Raw genomic sequence first — 22,341 nt, 5'->3', positions numbered from 1 at the left:
CTCGATGCCCTGGACGACGCCACGCCTCTCCCCCTGCTCTCTCTCACTCTCCCCGGCTCTCTCCTTCCTGTCCCTCGCTCTCTCTCTCACACGGCCGAACACCACCGTCGCCACCGTTCGCCGTAGCAGTCGTCTCCGGCCACCCCTCGCTCCCCCGACTAGCTCAGAAGCTCCGCCACAACTCCCTCTTCCTCCCCACCGCTCCACGGGTCCCCGGAAGCCCTGCATCGCCGCCACGTCGCCGTTCCCCTCTTCGGGCTCCGACCACCGTCGCCGTCGAATTCGCCGTCTCCAGCGCGTCCCCGAGCCCGCTTCGACGCCCACTGCAACCGCGGTGAGCCCCCGAGTCGTTTCCCCCTTCTCCCCTGGTCTCTCCCGACCTCTAGGCCCTAGCCCCACCTCGGCCGAGAGCTCCATGCCGCCGACGATGTCGCCGTAGCGCCCAACCGAGCACACCATCGTGCTCCACACATCACCAGGAGCACGTAGCACGCACTAACGCCTCCCCAAACCCTCTGCAACATCGATCCCGACCGCACCCGAACTCCGGCCGCCGCAGCCGAGCTCGCCGCCGTCAACTCCGGCCACCCCGAGCCCAACCACCACCACCAATAGCCGCGGCTCAACCTCAGCAACACGTAGATGCCTTCCGCCGTCCATTTGGTTGCCGGAATGGCAAAAAGCACTCTCGCCGCCGTCTCGGACCTCGCCGGCGTCATGTCGCCGGTGGGGTTTGACTTGTCCGACCTGGGGTTTGACCCCCCAGGGTCACTGACGCGTGGGCCCTGTCGGCCAGGTGGTTAGGTTAGCGCTAACTACTGTTAGTCAACCCCCCCCCCTGACACTGACAGTGGGCCCCAGCGCCACTAACCCTAATTAGGATTAATTTAATCCTGTTTAACCCCCCCTGTCACTGACGTGTGGGCCCCACACGTCAGGTTTGACCTCAGCCAGCCACAGTTGACCACTGACGTCATGCTGACGTCATGCTGGCGCAATAATTATATTTCTGGATTTAATTTAAATCAGGAAATTCCAGAATATTAATTAAACTTCAAAAATTCATAACTTTTATTCTGTAACTCCAAATTGGACAAATTATATATGAAAAATGATCAGAAAAATCCAATCTATCCATCTGTACTATTTTCATGCATGATCAAACAAGTTAAATTGATGTTTTAAGCAGAACAAGAAAAGGCACTTTAAAAGGCCATATTTGAATTTGAAATTTGAATCCTTGATTCAAATTTGTTCAAACACTTCTGGTTTTAGTTGCATTAGCCCAACACACTCATATTGCCATGTTTCATGCATGCATCATATTGTTGCACATTGTTTGGTGATGCTTGTGTATCGATGTCCTTTGCGACAGGATCTGTCCCCGAGGAGTACCGTGATTACCCTAATGAAGAACCGTATCCGTGCATCGAACCATCAGGCAAGCAACCAACCATTTGATCATATCGATACAATCCCATGTTCTCGCTCCTGCTCTCTTTTACTGCATTAAGACAACGCGATTCAAACTGCTGTGTGCTACGGTAGTTGAACCCATTTCCTCTGCATGACCTGTCATTGCCACAGTAACTAGATGAAACCCACTAGCATGTGTAGGAGTTGCTTGAGCCATATGTATGTGTTGTTCCTACCTTGCTATGCCTGCTATGCTTAGAGTCGTGTCAGGTCTGGTTCATCTGGGTGATGGGCTAGAGTGAAATGTTATGTCGGTAATGAGAGTGGTGTGGTGAACACGATTTGGTAAAGGTATCGATGAGAGGCCATGTAGGAGTACATGGTGGGTTGTTTCATTGAAGCCGACCTTAAGCACTGAGATCTGTATGTGTGATTTAAGAATCAGCTACTACCATGCATTGGGCCCGAAACCAATGGACCCTCTCGACTTCTTATTCACCCTAGTTCTCCGTCCAGGAGTTGCAAGTAGTTTCTGGTGTTTGTAGCCTACTGGAGGCCGTGGACAGCGCTGACCGTAGGGGTGGGCTGTGATGCGGTAGGTACGTGGCACGGTGTACCGAATACCCGTTAGGTATCCCGGGAACCCTGTTCACATCGTTCGGGGCCGTATGGGAAACCTCGGCCGGACTCCCTGCGGATGGAACCTGAATAGGCGATAAACCTGGACTGGAGGCTTAGGTGATTAGGTAGGTCGTGGCCAACACCCACGTTGGGCTTCCGCTTGAAGGTTGCCGAGTACATGTCGTGTAAACGACGATAAGTGGTGAGAGCGTGTATGAAGGAGTACACCCCTGCAGGGTTAACATGATCTATTCGAATAGCCGCGTCCGCGGTAAAGGACTACTTGGTTGCCTATACAGTTCATAGACAAGTAAATGGAAACTACTAAAAGCCTCAAGATAAGTGTGAGTGCCGAGGATGGCTCTACCGTAGGAAGACGGAGGTGGATCCTCGGTAGTGTATTGAAGTGGTGAGTAGTGGACTCGTGTGCGCAAAACATTTCAAGTTGGAGTATCGTAGGATAGTCTAGCCAAGAGTCAAAGCTAGCTTGCTGCAATAACTCCACCAACCCTTCTTGATACTATGCATGTATGTAGGATCTGATGTAAGTCTTGCTGAGTACCTTTGTACTCATGTTGCTATAATCTACATTTTTACAGAAGACGCTGCAACCCCTTCTGATGGGTTCTATGTAGACGTTGACATCAACGAGTAGGCTAAAGACCCAGGTGGTGACCCTGAGCTTGTGATGGACCACGTAGTATAGCTAGGCTTTCCAAGCCTCTTTTATTTTACTAGTTGTCTGTACCCAGACAATGTACTTCCGCTGCTAGCTTGTATGACTGTATGACTTGTATGTTGGGTCGTGAGACCCGTACCTTTGTGTATGATATGTATGGCTCCCTGAGCCTTAAATAAAGTGCTTGTGTCATAGAGTCATGTTGTGATGCTTCGTTGTATTTGCACATATCGAGCATATTGTGTGTATGATTGAAATGCTTGGTATGTGTGGGATCTGACTATCTAGTTGTTTATCTTTAGTAGCCTCTCTTACCGGGAAATGTCTCCTAGTGTTACCGCTGAGCCATGGTAGCTTGCTACTGCTCTGGAACACTTAGGCTGGCCGGCATGTGTCCTTCTTCGTTCCTGTGTCTGTCCCTTCGGGGAAATGTCACGCTTTGAGTACCGGAGTCCTGTTAGCCCGCTACAGCCCGGTTTACCGGAGTCCTGCTAGCCCAGTGCTACAGCCCGGACCCACTTGCTGATGACCGACACGTTCGACGCTGGGTCATGGATGCCTGTCCCTGTAAGTCTGTGCCACTTTGGGTTTACGACTAGTCATGTCAGCCCGGGCTCTTTATCATATGGATGCTAGCGACACTATCATATACGTGAGCCAAAAGGCGCAAACGGTCCCGGGAAAAGGTAAGACGACACCCGTGGGGATACCGTGCGTGAGGCCGCAAAGTGATATGAGGTGTTACCAGCTAGATCGATGTGACATCGAGTCGGGGGCCTGACAGCGTTGGCATCAGAGCCGGACTGCCTGTAGGTTCTCCAAGCCAAACTGGTCGATGTTGAGTCTAGAAATTCTTTAGCTATATGTAGGGGAATTGTTTGTGGGTTGGAACGTAAGGCTCTTTTTACTCCTTATATCTTATGACATTCTGATCTGAGTCAGTCCATTCTTCCACCGGGGGTTAAGGAATTAGGATCTGTTCTCTCTATCAGGATCACGAGTTACTAATCAGTAGTACCTTATAAGTTTGATGGATACAAGCCTAGTTCAGTTCTATTACCACATTATGTTGCCAGAATGGTTTCAGAACTTTGAGATGATGATGTTGAGTGTGTACGAAATCCTTTGTCAAATGTCTCAAAATCCTTTTTGAGCATTTACAGCTGTTATGCTGCCGAAATTTTGCTAGAAATTCTAATGCCCTTGCATTATGATTGTGCTTTCAGATGGCCACTCGCGACCTAAATCAAGTGGTTCGCCTGACTCGATGCCTAGATGTACCCGGCCATACTGCCAAGTTGGTCAGGGTAATGACTGAGGCTGGATATCGCTGGTATCCCGAGTACACGGTTGAGGAGCAATTCCGGGACTTCAATCAAAGCCAGTATCTCTGCACTGTCAGGATATTTCCATCTTATCCTGGATCCACCGAGCCTCTTCACTGCTCCTATGGACTCGGGGTTACTATTGAGATGGCTGTGCAGGACGCCGCCTACTCTATGATGACCATTATGCGAGTCAGATCTGGTCTATTTCGGGACTCTGACTTCCGGTATATGCCAGGATCACTTCCGGGAGCACAAGGATATCTCCAGGCTATCTATGCTGACTCCACTCAGGAGGATTCACGGACTCGCACCACTGCTGAGATGCTCGAGGATAAGGACCGTGAAAATCGGGCCTTAAGGTTAGAGCTCTTCAATACCCGTGCTGACCACTGGGCCACTTTGACTCGGTTCGCACCGGCAGTGCAAGCTGGATTCTCAGATATGCGCGATCTCTATCCTGTGAGATCTGCTCTGCCAGACGTGATGGTTTGGCGTGATGTAGGAGGCATCACCCCACCTCGCGGTCCCCGCAGGCCATCGTTTGTTGGTCCAAGGCCTCATCCTAGCCCCTATGGTCCACAAGCTCCGCGAGACCGTCTGTTTCCGGATGATCATGTTGAACTTCCAGGCTATGGAGGTGACTTCTATGAGGACTACTACGGATCGGTCTGAGTTAGTGATAGTATCACTAGTTCGCACTAGCTGTGTCATCTATCGTCCCGCGTGACTCGTGGGATATGACCTAGTTTGTACTCTTTCCGGAGATGTAGAAAAATAATGTATAGGAGCTTGGAATGCCTCCGATGAGATGTAATCCTCTTTTCACCGTAATAGTACTTTGTTTGGTCTTGTACTAAACCCTGTATGGTGTGTATGACGATGGAATAAAGAAGCAGTTTCTGTATCTACCATGTCATACGGATGATCATCTTGCATTCCGAGTTATTCCTTACATTATGTATCCTATGTCGGAATTTCATCATTCTGACTAAATCATTGTCTTGTTTACCTAGGATGGTCAACACGCGCGCTAACCCTGCTTCCCAAGAGCAGGCCGAGGGCAGTGAAGGCAGGAATGAAAATCTGCCTCATCCTCCTTCACTAGCCGAAGTTATGATGGAAGCTGAGAGAAACAAGCGGGAGACAAACCGTTTGTTGGAGCGTATTGAACAGAATACAGCACACCATCAGAGGGCTAACGTGGTGTCGCTCAGTGATTTTATCAAATTGCATCCGCCCACGTTCCACCACTCCGTCGAGCCTCTCGACGCTGATGACTGGCTTCGCAGTATCTCTCACAAGCTGCGTTCCGCGCTGGTAGCAGAGGCTGACAAGGTCACCTTTGCTGCATATCATCTTGAAGGCCCTGCCAGTCTATGGTGGGAGAATTATGGAGCCATGCGCCCAGCGGGCCATGTCACTACTTGGGCTGAGTTCAGCGAGGCTTTCCGTGAACATCACATTCCGGAGGGTCTCATGGACCGTAAACGTGAAGAATTTTGCAATTTCACCCAAGGCCGACTTTCTGTGGATGTCTATAGCAGGGAGTTTGGTAATCTCGCACGATATGCAACTGAGGAAGTGTCTACTGACGCCAAGAAGCAAGCAAGGTTCCGTAAGGGCCTTAGTCCTGAGCTTCGCCGCGACCTCCGTCTGCATGAGTGCACATCTTTTTCGAAACTTGTCAACAAGGCCATCAGTGCTGAAACTGGTCAGACTGACTATGACGCAACACGCAAGCATGGACGTGACATGGGTTCCTCATCCGGTGCTGGTCCTCAAAAGCGCCGCGTGTGGGTACCCAACACCGCCCTGCCACCCAGGTTCACACCGAGGCCATCCTTCCAGGCGCCTCGCCCTGTTCAATAGTCTGCTCCAGCCAAGCCCTATGGAGGTCCAACCAATAATGCTCCTCCACGTACCAGTTCCGTGACTTGTTTCAAGTGTGGGGAATCTGGTCACTATATGCGTGAGTGTCCCCAGACCAACCCCAATCAATCTGCTAAAGCTGTTGGCCGTGGCAAGCCGACAGGGAAAGTGTTTCATGCTAAACCGGTCACCGCTTCACGTGGCCATGTCAACTGTATCTCTGCCGAAGAAGCTCAAGAGGACCCCAACGTCGTTCTCGGTACGCTTCTTGTTAATTGCCACCCGGCATCTGTTCTTTTCGATACAGGAGCCTCTCATTCTTTTATATCTGAAAATTATGCTCGCTTGCATAACGTCGCATTCGGTGATATGCCAACCTCTATGATAATTCAAACTCCGGGATCCAAATGGCAAACCTCTAGAGTAAGCCATGGAAATGAAATCCAAGTCGACAGACTTGTTTTCCTTGCATCTTTGATAGCCCTTAAATCTTCAGATATTAATGTCATTTTGGGTATGGACTGGATGTCAGCTCATCAAGCCAAAATTGATTGTTTCTCTAGGACTGTTCAACTCACCCATCCTTCGGGGAAGATAGTCAATGTCTTGACCCGAATAGCCAAGCGACAATTATATTCCCTTAACGCCAGCCCGTTGCCAGACCTTGAGGACGTTCCGGTAGTCCGTGACTTCCCGGATGTCTTTCCAGAGGAATTGCCAGGTGTTCCACCTGACAGGGATGTTGAGTTCGTAATAGACCTCATTCCAGGAACCGTTCCGATTGCTAGAAGACCCTATAAGATGGCACCCCTAGAACTAGCCGAGCTTAAGAAACAACTCGATGAGTCCTTGAAAAGGGGTTTCATCCGACCTAGTTCATCTCCGTGGGCTTGCCCCGTCCTATTCGTCAAGAAGAAGGATGGTACGGATCGGATGGTTGTAGATTACCGACCGGTCAATTTGGTCACAATCAAGAACAAATATCCACTTCCCAGGATCAACGATCTGTATGATCAGCTCGCTGGATCCTCAGTCTTCTCCAAGATGGATTTGAGGTTGGGTTACCATCAAATCAAAATCAGAAACGGGGACATTCCTAAAACGGCCTTTGTTACTCGTTATGGCCAATACGAGTACACCGTCATGTCCTTCGGATTAACCAACGCTCCAGCCACCTTTTCTCGGTTAATGAACTCAATCTTCATGGAGTATTTGGATAAATTCGTCGTAGTTTATCTCGATGATATACTCATCTACTCCAAGAACGAGGAAGAACATGCCGAACATTTAAGGCTAGTGTTGAAGAAACTTCGAGAGCATCGCCTTTATGCCAAATTTTCAAAATGTGAATTCTGGTTGTCAGAAGTGACCTATCTGGGTCATGTAATATCTGGTAAAGGTATTGCTGTTAACCCTGAGCGAGTTCAAGCCGTCCTTGATTGGACTCCACCCGAATCGGTCAAGCAAGTTCGGAGTTTTCTAGGCTTAGCGAGCTATTGCCGTCGCTTCGTCGAGAACTTCTCCAAAGTTGCTAAACCTCTAACCGAACTCCTCAAGAAAGATAAAAAGTTCGAATGGACTCCACAATGTGAGCACAGCTTTCAGGAACTGAAAAGACGCCTGACCTCTGCTCCCGTGCTGGTACCGCCAGACTTCTCCAAGGACTTTGTTATCTACTGCGACGCCTCGCGACAAGGACTAGGTTGCATTCTCATGCAAGATCGACACGTAATTGCTTACGCTTCACGGCAATTGCACCCACATGAGGAGAATTATCCTACTCATGATCTAGAGCTTGCAGCCGTAGTCTATGCACTTAAGACCTGGCGACATTACCTCCTCGGTAATCGTTGCGAAATATTCACTGATCACCAAAGCCTGAAGTACATTTTCACCCAACCGGATTTGAATCTCAGGCAGAGACGTTGGGTTGAATTGATCACAGACTTCGACTTAGGAATAACCTACACCCCAGGGAAAGCCAACGTCATGGCTGATGCGCTAAGTCGTAAATCCTATTGTAACAACTTGATGTTACAACAAAGTCAACCGCTTCTCCATGAGGAATTTCGGAAGCTTAACCTTCACATTATACCTCAAGGTTCTCTTTCCACCTTGGTGGCAAAACCTACCCTTACGGATCAAATTATCAAAGCACAGAAGGTAGATCCGGGAATCTCCCGCATCAAGAGAAACATTCAGAAAGGAATTGCGAATTGTTTCTCCATTGATGATCAAGGGGTAGTATACTTCGGGGATCGACTAGTGGTTCCCAAAGTGCGCAACCTAAGGCGTTTAATCCTTAAGGAAGCTCATGAATCTCCTCTCACCATTCATCCCGGTAGTACTAAAATGTATCAGGACCTACGCCAGAGGTTCTGGTGGACTAGGATGAAGAGAGAAATCGCTCAGTATATTGCTAATTGCGACGTCTGTCGTCGTGTAAAAGCAGAGCATCAACGGCCTGCTGGCACCCTTCAACCCTTAGCTATTCCTGAATGGAAATGGGATAAAATTAGTATGGATTTTATTACCGGTTTTCCCAGGACCAAGAGAGGGAATAATGCTATTTTCGTCGTGGTCGATCGTCTTTCCAAAGTAGCTCATTTCTTACCTGTTCGAGAGAGTATAACCGCTAGTCAGCTGGCAGACTTATACATCTCCCGAATAGTGTCCCTCCATGGTGTTCCTTTGGAAATCAATTCGGATCGAGGAAGTCTTTTCACCTCTCGATTTTGGGAAAGTTTCCAAAATGCTATGGGAACCCGTCTCTCCTTTAGCACCGCTTTCCACCCTCAGTCAAGTGGTCAAGTGGAACGCGTCAACCAAATTCTAGAAGACATGCTTCGAGCCTCTGTCATTTCATTCGGAATGGACTGGGAGAAGTGCCTTCCATTTGCCGAATTCGCTTACAACAACAGCTATCAATCTAGCTTGGGTAAAGCCCCTTTTGAAGTTCTCTATGGACGACGATGTCGAACACCCCTTAACTGGTCAGAGACCGGGGAAAGACAATTCTTTGGCCCGGACATGATTCAGGAAGCAGAAGATCAAGTTCGTATCGTTCGTGAAAAGTTGAAAACAGCCCAATCTCGTCAAAAGAGTCAATATGACCGAAAACATAGGGCTATGACTTTCGAGGTTGACGAGAAGGCTTATCTTCGGGTCACCCCTCTGAAGGGAACCCATCGTTTCGGTATCAAAGGCAAATTGGCTCCTCGTTACATTGGACCTTTTCGCATTCTTGCCAAACGAGGAGAAGTTGCCTACCAGTTGGAACTACCTCCGCATCTCTCCAGAGTTCACGATGTCTTCCACGTTTCTCAACTCAGGCGTTGCTTCTCGGATCCTATCCGTGAAGTGGACCACGAAACGCTTGATCTCCAAGATGATCTTACATATCGAGAGTACCCCATTCGTATCCTCGATCAAGCCGAACGTACCACGCGACGTCATAATATCAAGTTTCTCAAGGTTCAATGGTCGCATCATTCTGAGGATGAAGCAACTTGGGAAAGGGAGGATCGTCTTCGACTCGAGTATCCCGCCTTCTTCCCGGAGGAACCCAAATCTCGGGACGAGATTCTTTTGAGTGGGGGTGAGTTGTCACACCCTAGCTAGTCATGCATTAGAGTGTTGCATCATGTTTACTCATTCATCAGAAACTTGAAATGGGGATGACAGAACCCCCAGTCCCCTCTGAAACCAACTAGGGTTACTAAAATAATTTTTCAATGAACCTGAAATGCCCTTCTAAAATGCCCATCATTTTTGTCTTGGTTCAGAACCTCTGCCAAAAATGGTGCACATTTTCCTAGGCCATCCTAGGGTTTTTGAATTAAATCATAGATATTTGAATTTGGGCATTTAAAATAATATAAAATATTTAAATGCTCAAATATCTCCAAACTAAAATGTTTCATGTTGGAAATAATCCAACTATGGGCCAGAAATAGTTTGGTGATTTTTGAAGTTGCCTAGGTATTTTATTTAATTCAACAAAGTTGCAGATATATTAAATAAAACAGAAAACAGAAAGAAAAGGGGGAAAACCTACCTGGGCTCCTCCACTGTGCGGCCCAGCCAGCTGGCTGGCCCAGCCAGCCCAGCCCACCTCCCTCCTCTGTCGTCTTCGTCCAGACAGAGGGAGGGGAGTGTGGCCGGCGCGCGCGCGCGCCACCGCGCCACGCCACCTGCTCGCCTGCTTGCCTGGCCTCCCCTCCTCGCTCGATGCCCTGGACGACGCCACGCCTCTCCCCCTGCTCTCTCTCACTCTCCCCGGCTCTCTCCTTCCTCTCCCTCGCTCTCTCTCTCACACGGCCGAACACCACCGTCGCCACCGTTCGCCGTAGCAGTCGTCTCCGGCCACCCCTCGCTCCCCCGACTAGCTCAGAAGCTCCGCCACAACTCCCTCTTCCTCCCCACCGCTCCACGGGTCCCCGGAAGCCCTGCATCGCCGCCACGTCGCCGTTCCCCTCTTCGGGCTCCGACCACCGTCGCCGTCGAATTCGCCGTCTCCAGCGCGTCCCCGAGCCCGCTTCGACGCCCACTGCAACCGCGGTGAGCCCCCGAGTCGTTTCCCCCTTCTCCCCTGGTCTCTCCCGACCTCTAGGCCCTAGCCCCACCTCGGCCGAGAGCTCCACGCCGCCGACGATGTCGCCGTCGTGGCCACGGTCGCCGTAGCGCCCAACCGAGCACACCATCGTGCTCCACACATCACCAGGAGCACGTAGCACGCACCAACACCTCCCCTAACGCCCTACAACACTGATCCCGACCGCACCCGAACTCCGGCCGCCGCAGCCGAGCTCGCCGCCGTCAACTCCGGCCACCCCGAGCCCAACCACCACCACCAATAGCCGCGGCTCAACCTCAGCAACACGTAGATGCCTTCCGCCGTCCATTTGGTTGCCGGAATGGCAAAAAGCACTCTCGCCGCCGTCTCGGACCTCGCCGGCGTCATGTCGCCGGTGGGGTTTGACTTGTCCGACCTGGGGTTTGACCCCCCAGGGTCACTGACGCGTGGGCCCTGTCGGCCAGGTGGTTAGGTTAGCGCTAACTACTGTTAGTCAACCCCCCCCCCTGACACTGACAGTGGGCCCCAGCGCCACTAATTAGTAATTAGGATTAATTTAAACCTGGTTAACCCCCCCTGTCACTGACGTGTGGGCCCCACACGTCAGGTTTGACCTCAGCCAGCCACAGTTGACCACTGACGTCATGCTGACGTCAGGCTGACGCAGTAATCGATTTTCTGGACTTAAATTTAATCAGGAAATTCCAGAATATTAATTAAACTTCAAAAATTCATAACTTTTATTCTGTAACTCCAAATTGGACAAATTATATATGAAAAATGATCAGAAAAATCCAATCTATCCATCTGTACTATTTTCATGCATGATCAAACAAGTTAAATTGATGTTTTAAGCAGAAGAAGAAAAAGCACTTTAAAAGGCCATGTTTGAGTTTGAAATTTGAATCTTTGATTCAAATTTGTTCAAACCCCTCTGGTTTTAGTTGCATTAGCCCAACACACTCATATTGCCATGTTTCATGCATGCATCATATTGTTGCACATTGTTTGGTGATGCTTGTGTACCGATGTCCTTTGCGACAGGTTCTGTCTCCGAGGAGTACCGTGATTACCCTAACGAAGAATCATATCCGAGCATCGAACCATCAGGCAAGCAACCAACCATTTGATCATATCGATACAATCCCATGTTCTCGCTCCTGCTCTCTTTTACTGCATTAAGACAACGCGATTCAAACTGCTGTGTGCTACGGTAGTTGAACCCATTTCCTCTGCATGACCTGTCATTGCCACAGTAACTAGATGAAACCCACTAGCATGTGTAGGAGTTGATTGAGCCATATGTATGTGTTGTTCCTACCTTGCTATGCCTGCTATGCTTAGAGTCGTGTCAGGTCTGGTTCATCTGGGTGATGGGCTAGAGTGAAATGATTATGTCGGTAATGAGAGTGGTGTGGTGAACACGATTTGGTAAAGGTATCGATGAGAGGCCATGTAGGAGTACATGGTGGGTTGTTTCATTGAAGCCGACCTTAAGCACTGAGATCTGTATGTGTGATTTAAGAATCAGCTACTACCATGCATTGGGCCCGAAACCAATGGACCCTCTCGACTTCTTATTCACCCTAGTTCTCCGTCCAGGAGTTGCAAGTAGTTTCTGGTGTTTGTAGCCTACTGGAGGCCGTGGACAGCGCTGACCGTAGGGGTGGGCTGTGATGCGGTAGGTACGTGGCACGGTGTACCGAATACCCGTTAGGTATCCCGGGAACCCTGTTCACATCGTTCGGGGCCGTATGGGAAACCTCGGCCGGACTCCCTGCGGATGGAACCTGAATAGGCGATAAACCTGGACTGGAGGCTTAGGTGATTAGGTAGGTCGTGGCCGACACCCACGTTGGGCTTCCGCTTGAAGGTTGCCGAGTACATGTCGTGTAAACGACGATAAGTGGTGAGAGCGTGTATGAAGGAGTACACCCCTGCAGGGTTAACATGATCTATTCGAATAGCCGCGTCCGCGGTAAAGGACTACTTGGTTGCCTATACAGTTCATAGACAAGTAAATGGAAACTACTAAAAGCCTCAAGATAAGTGTGAGTGCCGAGGATGGCTCTTCCGTAGGAAGACGGAGGTGGATCCTCGGTAGTGTATTGAAGTGGTGAGTAGTGGACTCGTGTGCGCAAAACATTTCAAGTTGGAGTATCGTAGGATAGTCTAGCCAAGAGTCAAAGCTAGCTTGCTGCAATAACTCCACCAACCCTTCTTGATACTCTGCATGTATGTAGGATCTGATGTAAGTCTTGCTGAGTACCTTTGTACTCATGTTGCTATAATCTACATTTTTACAGAAGACGCTGCAACCCCTTCTGATGGGTTCTATGTAGACGTTGACATCAACGAGTAGGCTAAAGACCCAGGTGGTGACCCTGAGCTTGTGATGGACCACGTAGTATAGCTAGGCTTTCCAAGCCTCTTCTATTTTACTAGTTGTCTGTACTCAGACAAGTTACTTCCGCTGTTGGCTTGTATGACTGTATGACTTGTATGTTGGGTCGTGAGACCCGTACCTGTGTGTATGATATGTATGGCTCCCTGAGCCTTAAATAAAGTACTTGTGTCATAGAGTCATGTTGTGATGCTTCGTTGTATTTGCACATATCGAGCATATTGTGTGTATGATTGAAATGCTTGGTATGTGTGGGATCTGACTATCTAGTTGTTTATCTTTAGTAGCCTCTCTTACCGGGAAATGTCTCCTAGTGTTACCGCTGAGCCATGGTAGCTTGCTACTGCTCTGGAACACTTAGGCTGGCCGGCATGTGTCCTTCTTCGTTCCTGTGTCTGTCCCTTCGGGGAAATGTCACGCTTTGAGTACCGGAGTCCTGTTAGCCCGCTACAGCCCGGTTTACCGGAGTCCTGCTAGCCCAGTGCTACAGCCCGGACCCACTTGCTGATGACCGACACGTTCGAAGCTGGGTCATGGATGCCTGTCCCTGTAAGTCTGTGCCACTTTGGGTTTACGACTAGTCATGTCAGCCCGGGCTCTTTATCATATGGATGCTAGCGACACTATCATATACGTGAGCCAAAAGGCGCAAACGGTCCCGGGAAAAGGTAAGACGACACCCGTGGGGATACCGTGCGTGAGGCCACAAAGTGATATGAGGTGTTACCAGCTAGATCGATGTGACATCGAGTCGGGGTCCTGACAAAAGTGTTGTCGGTGATCTGATGCTAATTTTATTCGATTTGGAAGTTTGGCAGCCGCCCAAATGCATGTATATTTTGTTGCTTTGTACAAGTAAAATAATATAATTACCTCGCAAAAAAGAGTAAAATAATATAATTTTCAAAAGAAATTCAAAAAGGGAAGAAGGAAGAGCAACGCTAAAGTAAGTAGTGGGACCTTTTCATGTTTGGTGAACTCACATGGTAACTAAGTTCACATGCGAAAGTAGTGAACTAGGACTATTTTGTCTACATTTCTCATTCCGTTTAAGTTTTTTGGGTATGAAAACAATGGTGTAGGTGCACCAAGATGCATGTGTACCATATACATCCTTAAAAAGTGAGTGTCACATGAGTTGGGCATGGCATTTGAAAGTAGTCCAAAACGTCAAAAATCTCAAAGAAATGTTACTACATAATGCTCGTGTCTTCTATCCAGGTGCAAAGTTTCATGAAAGAATTGCATATGCTGTAATAAAAAAAATAAAAATACGCTCTAAAACGGCTATTTACCGGAAAAGGCTTTGTGCCCCACTTTATAGATAAAGCAACAACGATAAAACCAACCATATGAACGAAAGTCCACAAGAGAAAAACGAGGGAAAACAAGAAGAGGAGATTAAAATTTAAGCTACGGGCACAACAACACATACGCCCGAACAATATAAAAGATACTCCCTCCATCCTGTAATGTAAGACGTTTTTTGACACTACACTAATGTTAAAAAACGTCTTACATTATGAGACGGAGGGAGTACATCCTAAGGAGGTAGGTGACCATTAGAAGACGGGCCGCCAAATCCTTGAACCTCCTGATCAGTTGATCCACCGCCGACCTATCCCGCCGCTTGGACAGCGGGCGCTACATCTGAAGGAAACCATGTAATTTAATTATAGCGTCAGAGGGCCTATTAGAAAATATGCCCTTAATCACTAGCTTATTCCTAACAGCTATTTTTGAAGGAAAACAAAAAAGATGCTCTAAATTGCTATTTTTGAAGTTTTTGTTTGCACAAGCTATAATATTGTGATTTTCCATCAAAATTTACAGATACACAAATAAACACGAACAAAATACATGTATATTTGTTTGCAGAGTCTTTTGTTACACCCGGGAATATATGTTCTCGGGACTTGTTTTGCATTCCGCGTGTCTTCTTTCTTTCCTGTCTGAAGAATCGTAAGTGTTTCATATGCATTAGGCTGGTCGTAATGGGAGTATCATAGCTACTATCATGCATGCCAACTAGACAATTTTGATGAGGTGTCATAGAATTAAATGAAGAAAGAAAGGGTTGAGTACCATATCATGATACTGTATCATAATAAATGCTATGCTACTATGTGTCATGCATTGCAATAAATAAAGTACTACATGATACTACCTCCGTCCGGGTTTATTGGTCCCTATTGTATTTCGTGCCAAATTTTGATCATATATTAAACTAACAAAATGTTCACGCATGTCACCAAACATTATATTTTTGAAAACTATGTTCAAATACGAATCCAATGAGATAATTTTTCTTGACATGCATTAACATTTTGTTAGTTAAATCTTTAGTCAAAATTTAACACAAACTATAAAGGGGGCCTGTAAACCAGGACGAAGGTAGTACTACGCATTAGGGAGGTAATATCGATACTAGTATATGATACTCCCCATTACAACCAACCTTATTCCTAGATTGAGCAAATGCATTTGCAAACATTAAATAATAAAATGCTAATCTACTTTCTTCCCCGACTTTCCTCCCATGAAAAGAAGAATAGCAGGAGTTTGTGCATCACACCTACTAGAATGAGCCCACGTTTTTTTAAACATTGAATGGTGAGCTGTGACTCATCTTTCTTTCCCGATTTTTCACTCATAAAAGCGAACAATCATAGGAGTTCCATTGGTGTAGCACATCAAGGGCCCATACATCGACACACACGCATGCACATCATCATCACACACACACACTCACACAATGTCAAGACTGGAGTCGCATATCATCATCATTTGCAAACTCATGAAAGCATGGTTAATAATACAGTCAACAATCGGTTATAAGGAGTTGCCATGTCATCTATAGTCAACCTTCTAGCCGACATGTATAATAGTAAGTTTTATATGTGTACTATTTTATTAGTAGTTGGCCCATCTTACAACCTCACAAAACGTCTTGGGGCTCATGCTAGAGCTGGCTACTAACCAAGAGCCCACTTCTCTTCTCTCTCCTCTCTTTCTCCTCCAACTAAGCAAATGTATAATATTCTAGTCTTTATAGCTTACTTATGTCACCTTATTATACTTGCTCTGAAGGATGTTTTGTTATAGCCGGACACATTACTTACCACTGAAAGGATAATTCGTCTTAGTAAGATATCCATATCGAAGAGACACAAAGGATGTCAAACCTAGGATTTCAGATCTTGTGTTAAGCCTTGCTACGCCAAAGAGAAGAATTAAGCAAATTTTACCCTGATTTTATTTTTTTAAACACAATATAGATCCAAACTTTACCCCGATTTAGGGGGTGAAATTTGTACATGAAGTTTCCAACTGTACACGAGGAAAGTACAAACATAGTCCACTCAAAATAAAAAGAAAAGAAAACTTATGTGCGGATACGGAAACAAGGCGCTGACATCAAGCAAAAGAATAAATGCAGAAACATATACCTATGTGATTTTCTTTATTTTTCTTGTACATGCAGCCTTGTCACTTGTCACATGGACTCATTCTCTCTCTATATATGTGGTTCAAGTCTATCAACCCCTTTCAGTTACCATAACCATAACTCCTCTGCCAAACTCATTTGTTCACCTAATCACACCTTCTGGTACTACTACATCCGTTCCTAAATATAAATCTTTTAGAGATTTGAATATGGACTATAGATAGATGAATATAAATGTATTTTAGAGTGTGGATTTACTCATTTCGCTCAGTATGTAATCCATATTAAAATCTTTAAAAAGACATATATTTAGGAACAGAAGGAGTATATTATTAGAAAGTGATACACTATTATATACTCCCTGTCGGTCTTTTTTACTCCGCATAAAGATTTGTGTCAAGTCAAACTTTGCAAAGTTTGACCAAATTTATATCAAAATATTAACATATACCATACCAAATATATATAATATGAAACTACTTTTCATAATTAATCAAATGATATTGACTTGGCATTATGAATGTTGATATTTTTTCTATAAGTTTGGTCAAATTAGAGATACTTTGACTTCAGACAAAACTTATATGCAGACTAAAAGGACCGGAGGGAGTACATTAATATATGATAATATTTATAATCATGTTAGCAAATTGAGCTAGTTTTTTAGTTTTGTTGTGTTATTTTGCACATCATTCAAGGTACTTTTGTGTTTCAGCACATATGTTTTGTATATGTTTACGGTAGTTTGTTTGCATATTCCTTCATGCTGAAAAAATGTGGAAACAAATAAATGTGACAGCATATCGAGTTTCCGCTCATTGAATCACATCAGCTAGTTATTTTTTCTTAAAAAAACAACCACTCCCTCCATTCACAAATGTAAGATGTTTGGGTATTTTAATATGGACTACATACGGACTAAAATGGGTGAACAAACATATTAAAACATGTCTATATATATCCGATTTACAAAAAAGTTAGACCATCTTATATTTATGAACAGAGGAAGTAGTTGTCAGTTTCGAAGAAAATAAATGCTGCCAAGCTCATTTGTTCACCTAATCACCAGTTTGGTAATGTATTATATGTAGGCTGGTCATAGTGGGAAGTAACTTAGACTAGTAACATGCATATGTTACTAGTCTATGTTACTACCTCTATAGTGCATAGTATCATATATTAGTATCATAGGTGGTCTCATTTATTGCCATGCATGACACATAGTAGCATCACATTTATTATGTTACGGTATCTATCTATGTTACTATAATCATCTCTCTCTTCTTTAACTACCTGCCACATAAGCATGTTTGCGAGTCCCAAGTGCATGTTACTACTTATGTTACCCCCACTATGGCCAGCCTTATATACATTAATATATGATATTATTTCAGTCATCATAGTAAATTGAACTAATTTGTTGGTTTGGGTGTGTTATTTTGCACATAATTCAAGGGTCTTGTATTTCGGCACATATGTTTTGTATTTGTTTTTGTAATTTATCTATGTATTCTTTCCCGGTAACAAAATGTGATAAATGTGACAGCACACATCTGGCTCCGCTCAGCTAGCTGTTTTTTTTTGTTTCCTAGATGGAACAATAGTTTACTATCATCTATATTCTGAATTATAAGATGTTTTACATATTTTAATATGGACTGAGATAAATAAAATAAAACATGCATACACACATCTGATTCAGAAAAGTTAAGACATATTATAATTTGGAACAAAGGGAGTCCTATCTATCAGTTTGGAAGAAAATACGTAAATATTAGCGGTTGTTTCTTCGGACATGGAGTTTGTGAGCTTGAACTCACATGCATCCTTTGCTAGTATCCAAAAAATATAAAAAAAATAAAAATCTGTTTTTTTAAACAAACTTTGATGTGTGTTTTTTTTTTGAGCATAACTTTGATGTGTGTTTCATATCGGTGCAAATTTTCACGATGGCTTGCACACATGACACATGTGAAGCGCAAACCAATATTTGTTGCCAAAAAATAAGTGTTTTCTTAATTTGTTAAGTACGTATATATTTTTGAATTTTATTATAGCAAAGGGTGGATGCGAGCTCAGAGCTCACCAGAGCAGTCTCGCTGTTTCTTCTTTCTTTTCTGTTGGCCACAGCGTAAGTTCCATGTAGGTACGTATAAATGGCGGGCTCCCCCCTCCCGCCTTCTCCTTACTTATTTTAGCCAACGCGACGAACAAGACGACATCGAGGCGATCAGCCCAAGGGGAAGGGAATAATGATGGATTTGGCGGCAACACAAGAAGAATAATCAGCCGCTGAATCCTTCCGATCGTCGTCCCCATCGATCACCGGCTGTCTTCTCGGGCTCCGGCGGAAGACGAGAACAAAATGGACGAGCTTACCAAGGAGCAGATCCAGGAGTTCCGGGAGGCCTTCAGCCTCTTCGACAAAGATGGCGACGGTACGCGCCCTCAATCGATCAATCAATTCAATCCTTCTTGCCGTGTTCCTCCTGATCCGATTCGACCAATCGATTCCCGCACGCTGTCGATTGATTTTGATTGTTACGACGGGTGATTTGGGCGGGCGCAGGGACGATCACGACCAAGGAGCTGGGGACGGTGATGCGGTCGCTGGGGCAGCACCCGACGGAGGAGGAGCTCAAGGACATGGTGGAGGAGGTGGACGCCGACGGGAGCGGCTCCATCGACTTCAACGAGTTCCTGGGGCTGGTGGCGCGGCAGATGCGCGGGGACGCCGAAGCCGAGGAGGAGCTCCACGAGGCCTTCCGCGTCTTCGACAAGGACAACAATGGCTTCATCTCCCTCGACGAGCTCCGCACCGTCATGAAGAACCTCGGCGAGAAGCTCTCCGAGGACGAGCTCAACGAGATGCTCCAAGAGGCCGACGCCGACGGCGACGGGCAGATTAACTACAAGGAGTTCGCCAAGGTCATGATGGCAAAGTGAGTACTGCTCCTCCAATGTCCACCCAATCGACCCTGCTGCCTGCTGACCAACATTCCATTGCGTTCATCTAGGATTGCATTCTTGAATTTCTCCTCCTCATCAAGCTAAAATCCTTCATGAAACTTGAACAGCTTAGTTAACTCTCTTTTTGAACTGGGCCACTCTATTTTCCATTTCTCCAAATGGAAGGAGAGGACGATGCAACCCGTTGTCAGATCACCATAATATCCAACCCCAAATAAACAGCATATCAAACTAATGGATTTGATATTTCCCAGTTAATTGTCAGATTCTAAGTAGATCATTTTCGCAAAAAAGGTTCTAGGTAGATCCTGTGTTTTGAATTTCGGCCGAAAAAACGGATTTCGGCCATCTCGGCCAGGGGCGGAAAATATCTTTTGGCGAAATAATAGATTTTGGTCAAATTTCAGCCAAATCCTGATCAAATTTCGGCCAATTTTTTTGAAGATGGCCGAAATTCGGCCATCTTGGCCTGGGGCGGAAAATTTCACAAACCGAAAATCAAAACCTTGGGAGATCAAGCTGCACATCAGTTTTTTTCCCCATACGATCCTTGAGAGGATCGGGTTCTCCTATCAACCAGTAATGGAACAACAAACATAAAAACAGCATCCATGTGCAGTAGACCGAAGTTCAAAAGCATCAAAAACATTATTTGACCGAAGGTTATCAAGTTGCCCATCATGGAACTAGAGTTGCACAAAAACATTGTTTGCAATTTTGGGTGTGCTTGGTTGCATATTACCACGCTTAAATTTGCACATTATTTCTAAAACGTGATTATCTGATTTCTGTTGGATAAGGAATGTCATGGTAGTCGACTTACAACCAAATATTTTCTAGTCGATATGGCCCCGTTGTGATGCAACAAAAATCCAACTGAGTGAAACGAAATAATGAAATTTGTAAGCTCGATCTAACGGTGTACATGGTTCATTTGCATATGCAGACGGCGAGCAAATGCGGAGGAACATGGAGGTGGCGAACACAGCGGGGCGGAGCACTCACACAACCGTGGGGGCGGTTGCCCATGTACAATTCTCTAATAAGAGAAAATTCAGGGTTTTCTTTTACTTTTATAGTCTGAATTACAGCCGGAAGAAGTGTAAACGAGTGAGTGAGAACAAGCAAAGCAGGATACCCCGTGATTCGCAAGAGTGAAAGACTTCACTTGTAGATGCATTAATTCACCAATCTTTAAATAGGTTCATTGCTCCGGCCAAGAATATGATTACTCTGGCATGGGCTACGTGAGCTCCAAGTAGGTTTGCCGTACAAATTGATAAGTCTTACATTCCCAGCTCACCAAGCAAAGCCGGTGGTTTCTTAGTAAGGACCGGCTAAAACAAAAGTTTCATTAAAGAGTGTTTCCACGTGGTAGAACCTCCTCAAGGAATATAAAATTTTCATGAGGTTGTTCTAGAGCTGCCATCCATGCACGAATAGCCTCGTTTAAAAGAATACCTCGTTGAACGAAGAAAAGGCACATTCATCTGTGGGCGCAAAACGGTTGTGAAACTATCAAAGCAAAATGAAAACACAACTGGGGATCCTTTATAGATGTTGACTATTGTCTAACTACCAGTCAGTTCACCTAGATAAAAGTTAAAATAGTGAATAGAGATGGACCCACGTACATCAGACTAAATAAATATTGACATTCCTTTTAAAGTTGAGGTCAACCCCCTCTTGTTCAAGGAAGCACATGTGAACTCACCACTTGGGTGAGTGATGTGTGTGTTTGGTTGAGGCTGGGACGGGGAAAGTCCCAGCCCAATCCACCTTGTTCCATGGGGGAGAAAAAAAACTCCTTTGAAGCCATTGAATGAAACCCACTCCAAAGTTGATGGGATTGGGTGACAAGTATGAGATCAACATAATTACTTCTTTGGTGGATTAGTTTCACTAGGCTTTGTTCGTTTCTAGGGGGTTTAAACCTATAAGGAATCCCATCCCTGGAAGGATTGGGGGAACCTCATCCCGTCATTCAATCCCCACTAACCCTCCTCCCTCCATTCCCCTGTGAACCCTGCTACTAACATCCATTCGGTTAAACCTTCAACCCACTGAACAAATAGTACTATTGTGCTGCTCTGTTGTATAAGGAACATCAGGGAAAACTTACTACAACGGAAACTTTGGCGCTCAGATTTAGTCTTGCCCTTGCGCAAAGGGTGGGGTGCAACCCACTCGTTATTAGTTATGACAATTTCGAGGTCATTGACACTATGAAGACGGGTGGTCATTCTTCGGGGGCGGCGGCGACGGTTTTCGACAATTGTGATCATTCCATTTACGATTTTACTATTTTTAGGTTTGAACATTACAATAGGAAAGCAAATAAATTTGCTCATGAGCTCGCTAGGTTGGCTAGATTTTCTTTGATGTATAATTGGCTTGAGGAGCCTCTGATTGAACTTGTATGCTTTCTCATAAATGATGTAATTGTTATTTCAAATAAATAAAGTTGTGTTTATTTTTTAAAGGAACATCAGAGAAAAACGCTTTCAAGTATTGTTGTGTTGTTGTATTGTTGTAGAACTGAAAAAGAATATCAGAAAACTTAGGCCTTGTACAATGGGAGGTTGATGTAGGGCAGAACCCTATGGCGATGATCTTTCACGTTTGGAGTGGATCCTACGGGGAATCACGAAGAACACGCGGAAGCACAAAGGGAAAACACGGGGGGAAACGAGAGAGAATCACTAAACCGACAAGGAATCAATCACACAAGTGCTAGATCACCACACACATAAGGTAGCCCAAGGTTCAAGATCAACAAAGGTAAGGATACAAAGGAACCATTCTTCTCCGCAAGGAGGCCTTGATGTTCTTCCCTAGAAAGGGGTCTTGAATCCGCTTGGGGGATCTTCTCCGAAGAGGTCGTGAACTCCGAGGAGAAGTATCCAAGTGGATGAGCAAAGGCTCTCACACAAACATGAGCTAATCCAATGCTAACCCTAGCTAGGAGGTAGGAGAGACCTATTTATAGTCTTAGTGCAAAAGGGGATGGAGTGGAGGGGTACATGGGCT

At 45.7% G+C, this 22,341-nt stretch overlaps 1 protein-coding gene across 1 annotated transcript; it reads left to right on the top strand.

Annotated features, from left to right (window-relative positions):
• Window positions 1-18,499: 18,499 nt before the first annotated feature.
• On the top strand, window positions 18,500-20,524 carry LOC123115953 (neo-calmodulin). Its single transcript, XM_044536980.1, has 3 exons — window positions 18,500-18,779; window positions 18,911-19,283; window positions 20,258-20,524. The coding sequence occupies exons 1-3, from the start codon at window positions 18,707-18,709 to the stop codon at window positions 20,352-20,354; spliced, it is 543 nt and encodes a 180-aa protein (XP_044392915.1). The 5' UTR covers window positions 18,500-18,706; the 3' UTR covers window positions 20,355-20,524.
• The last annotated feature ends 1,817 nt before the right edge of the window (window positions 20,525-22,341 follow it).

Source organism: Triticum aestivum, chromosome 5B (assembly GCF_018294505.1).
Source record: "Triticum aestivum cultivar Chinese Spring chromosome 5B, IWGSC CS RefSeq v2.1, whole genome shotgun sequence".
NCBI lineage: Eukaryota > Viridiplantae > Streptophyta > Magnoliopsida > Poales > Poaceae > Triticum > Triticum aestivum.
Note: the sequence above shows the minus strand (reverse complement) of the source record. Positions and strands in the feature narration are given on the sequence as shown.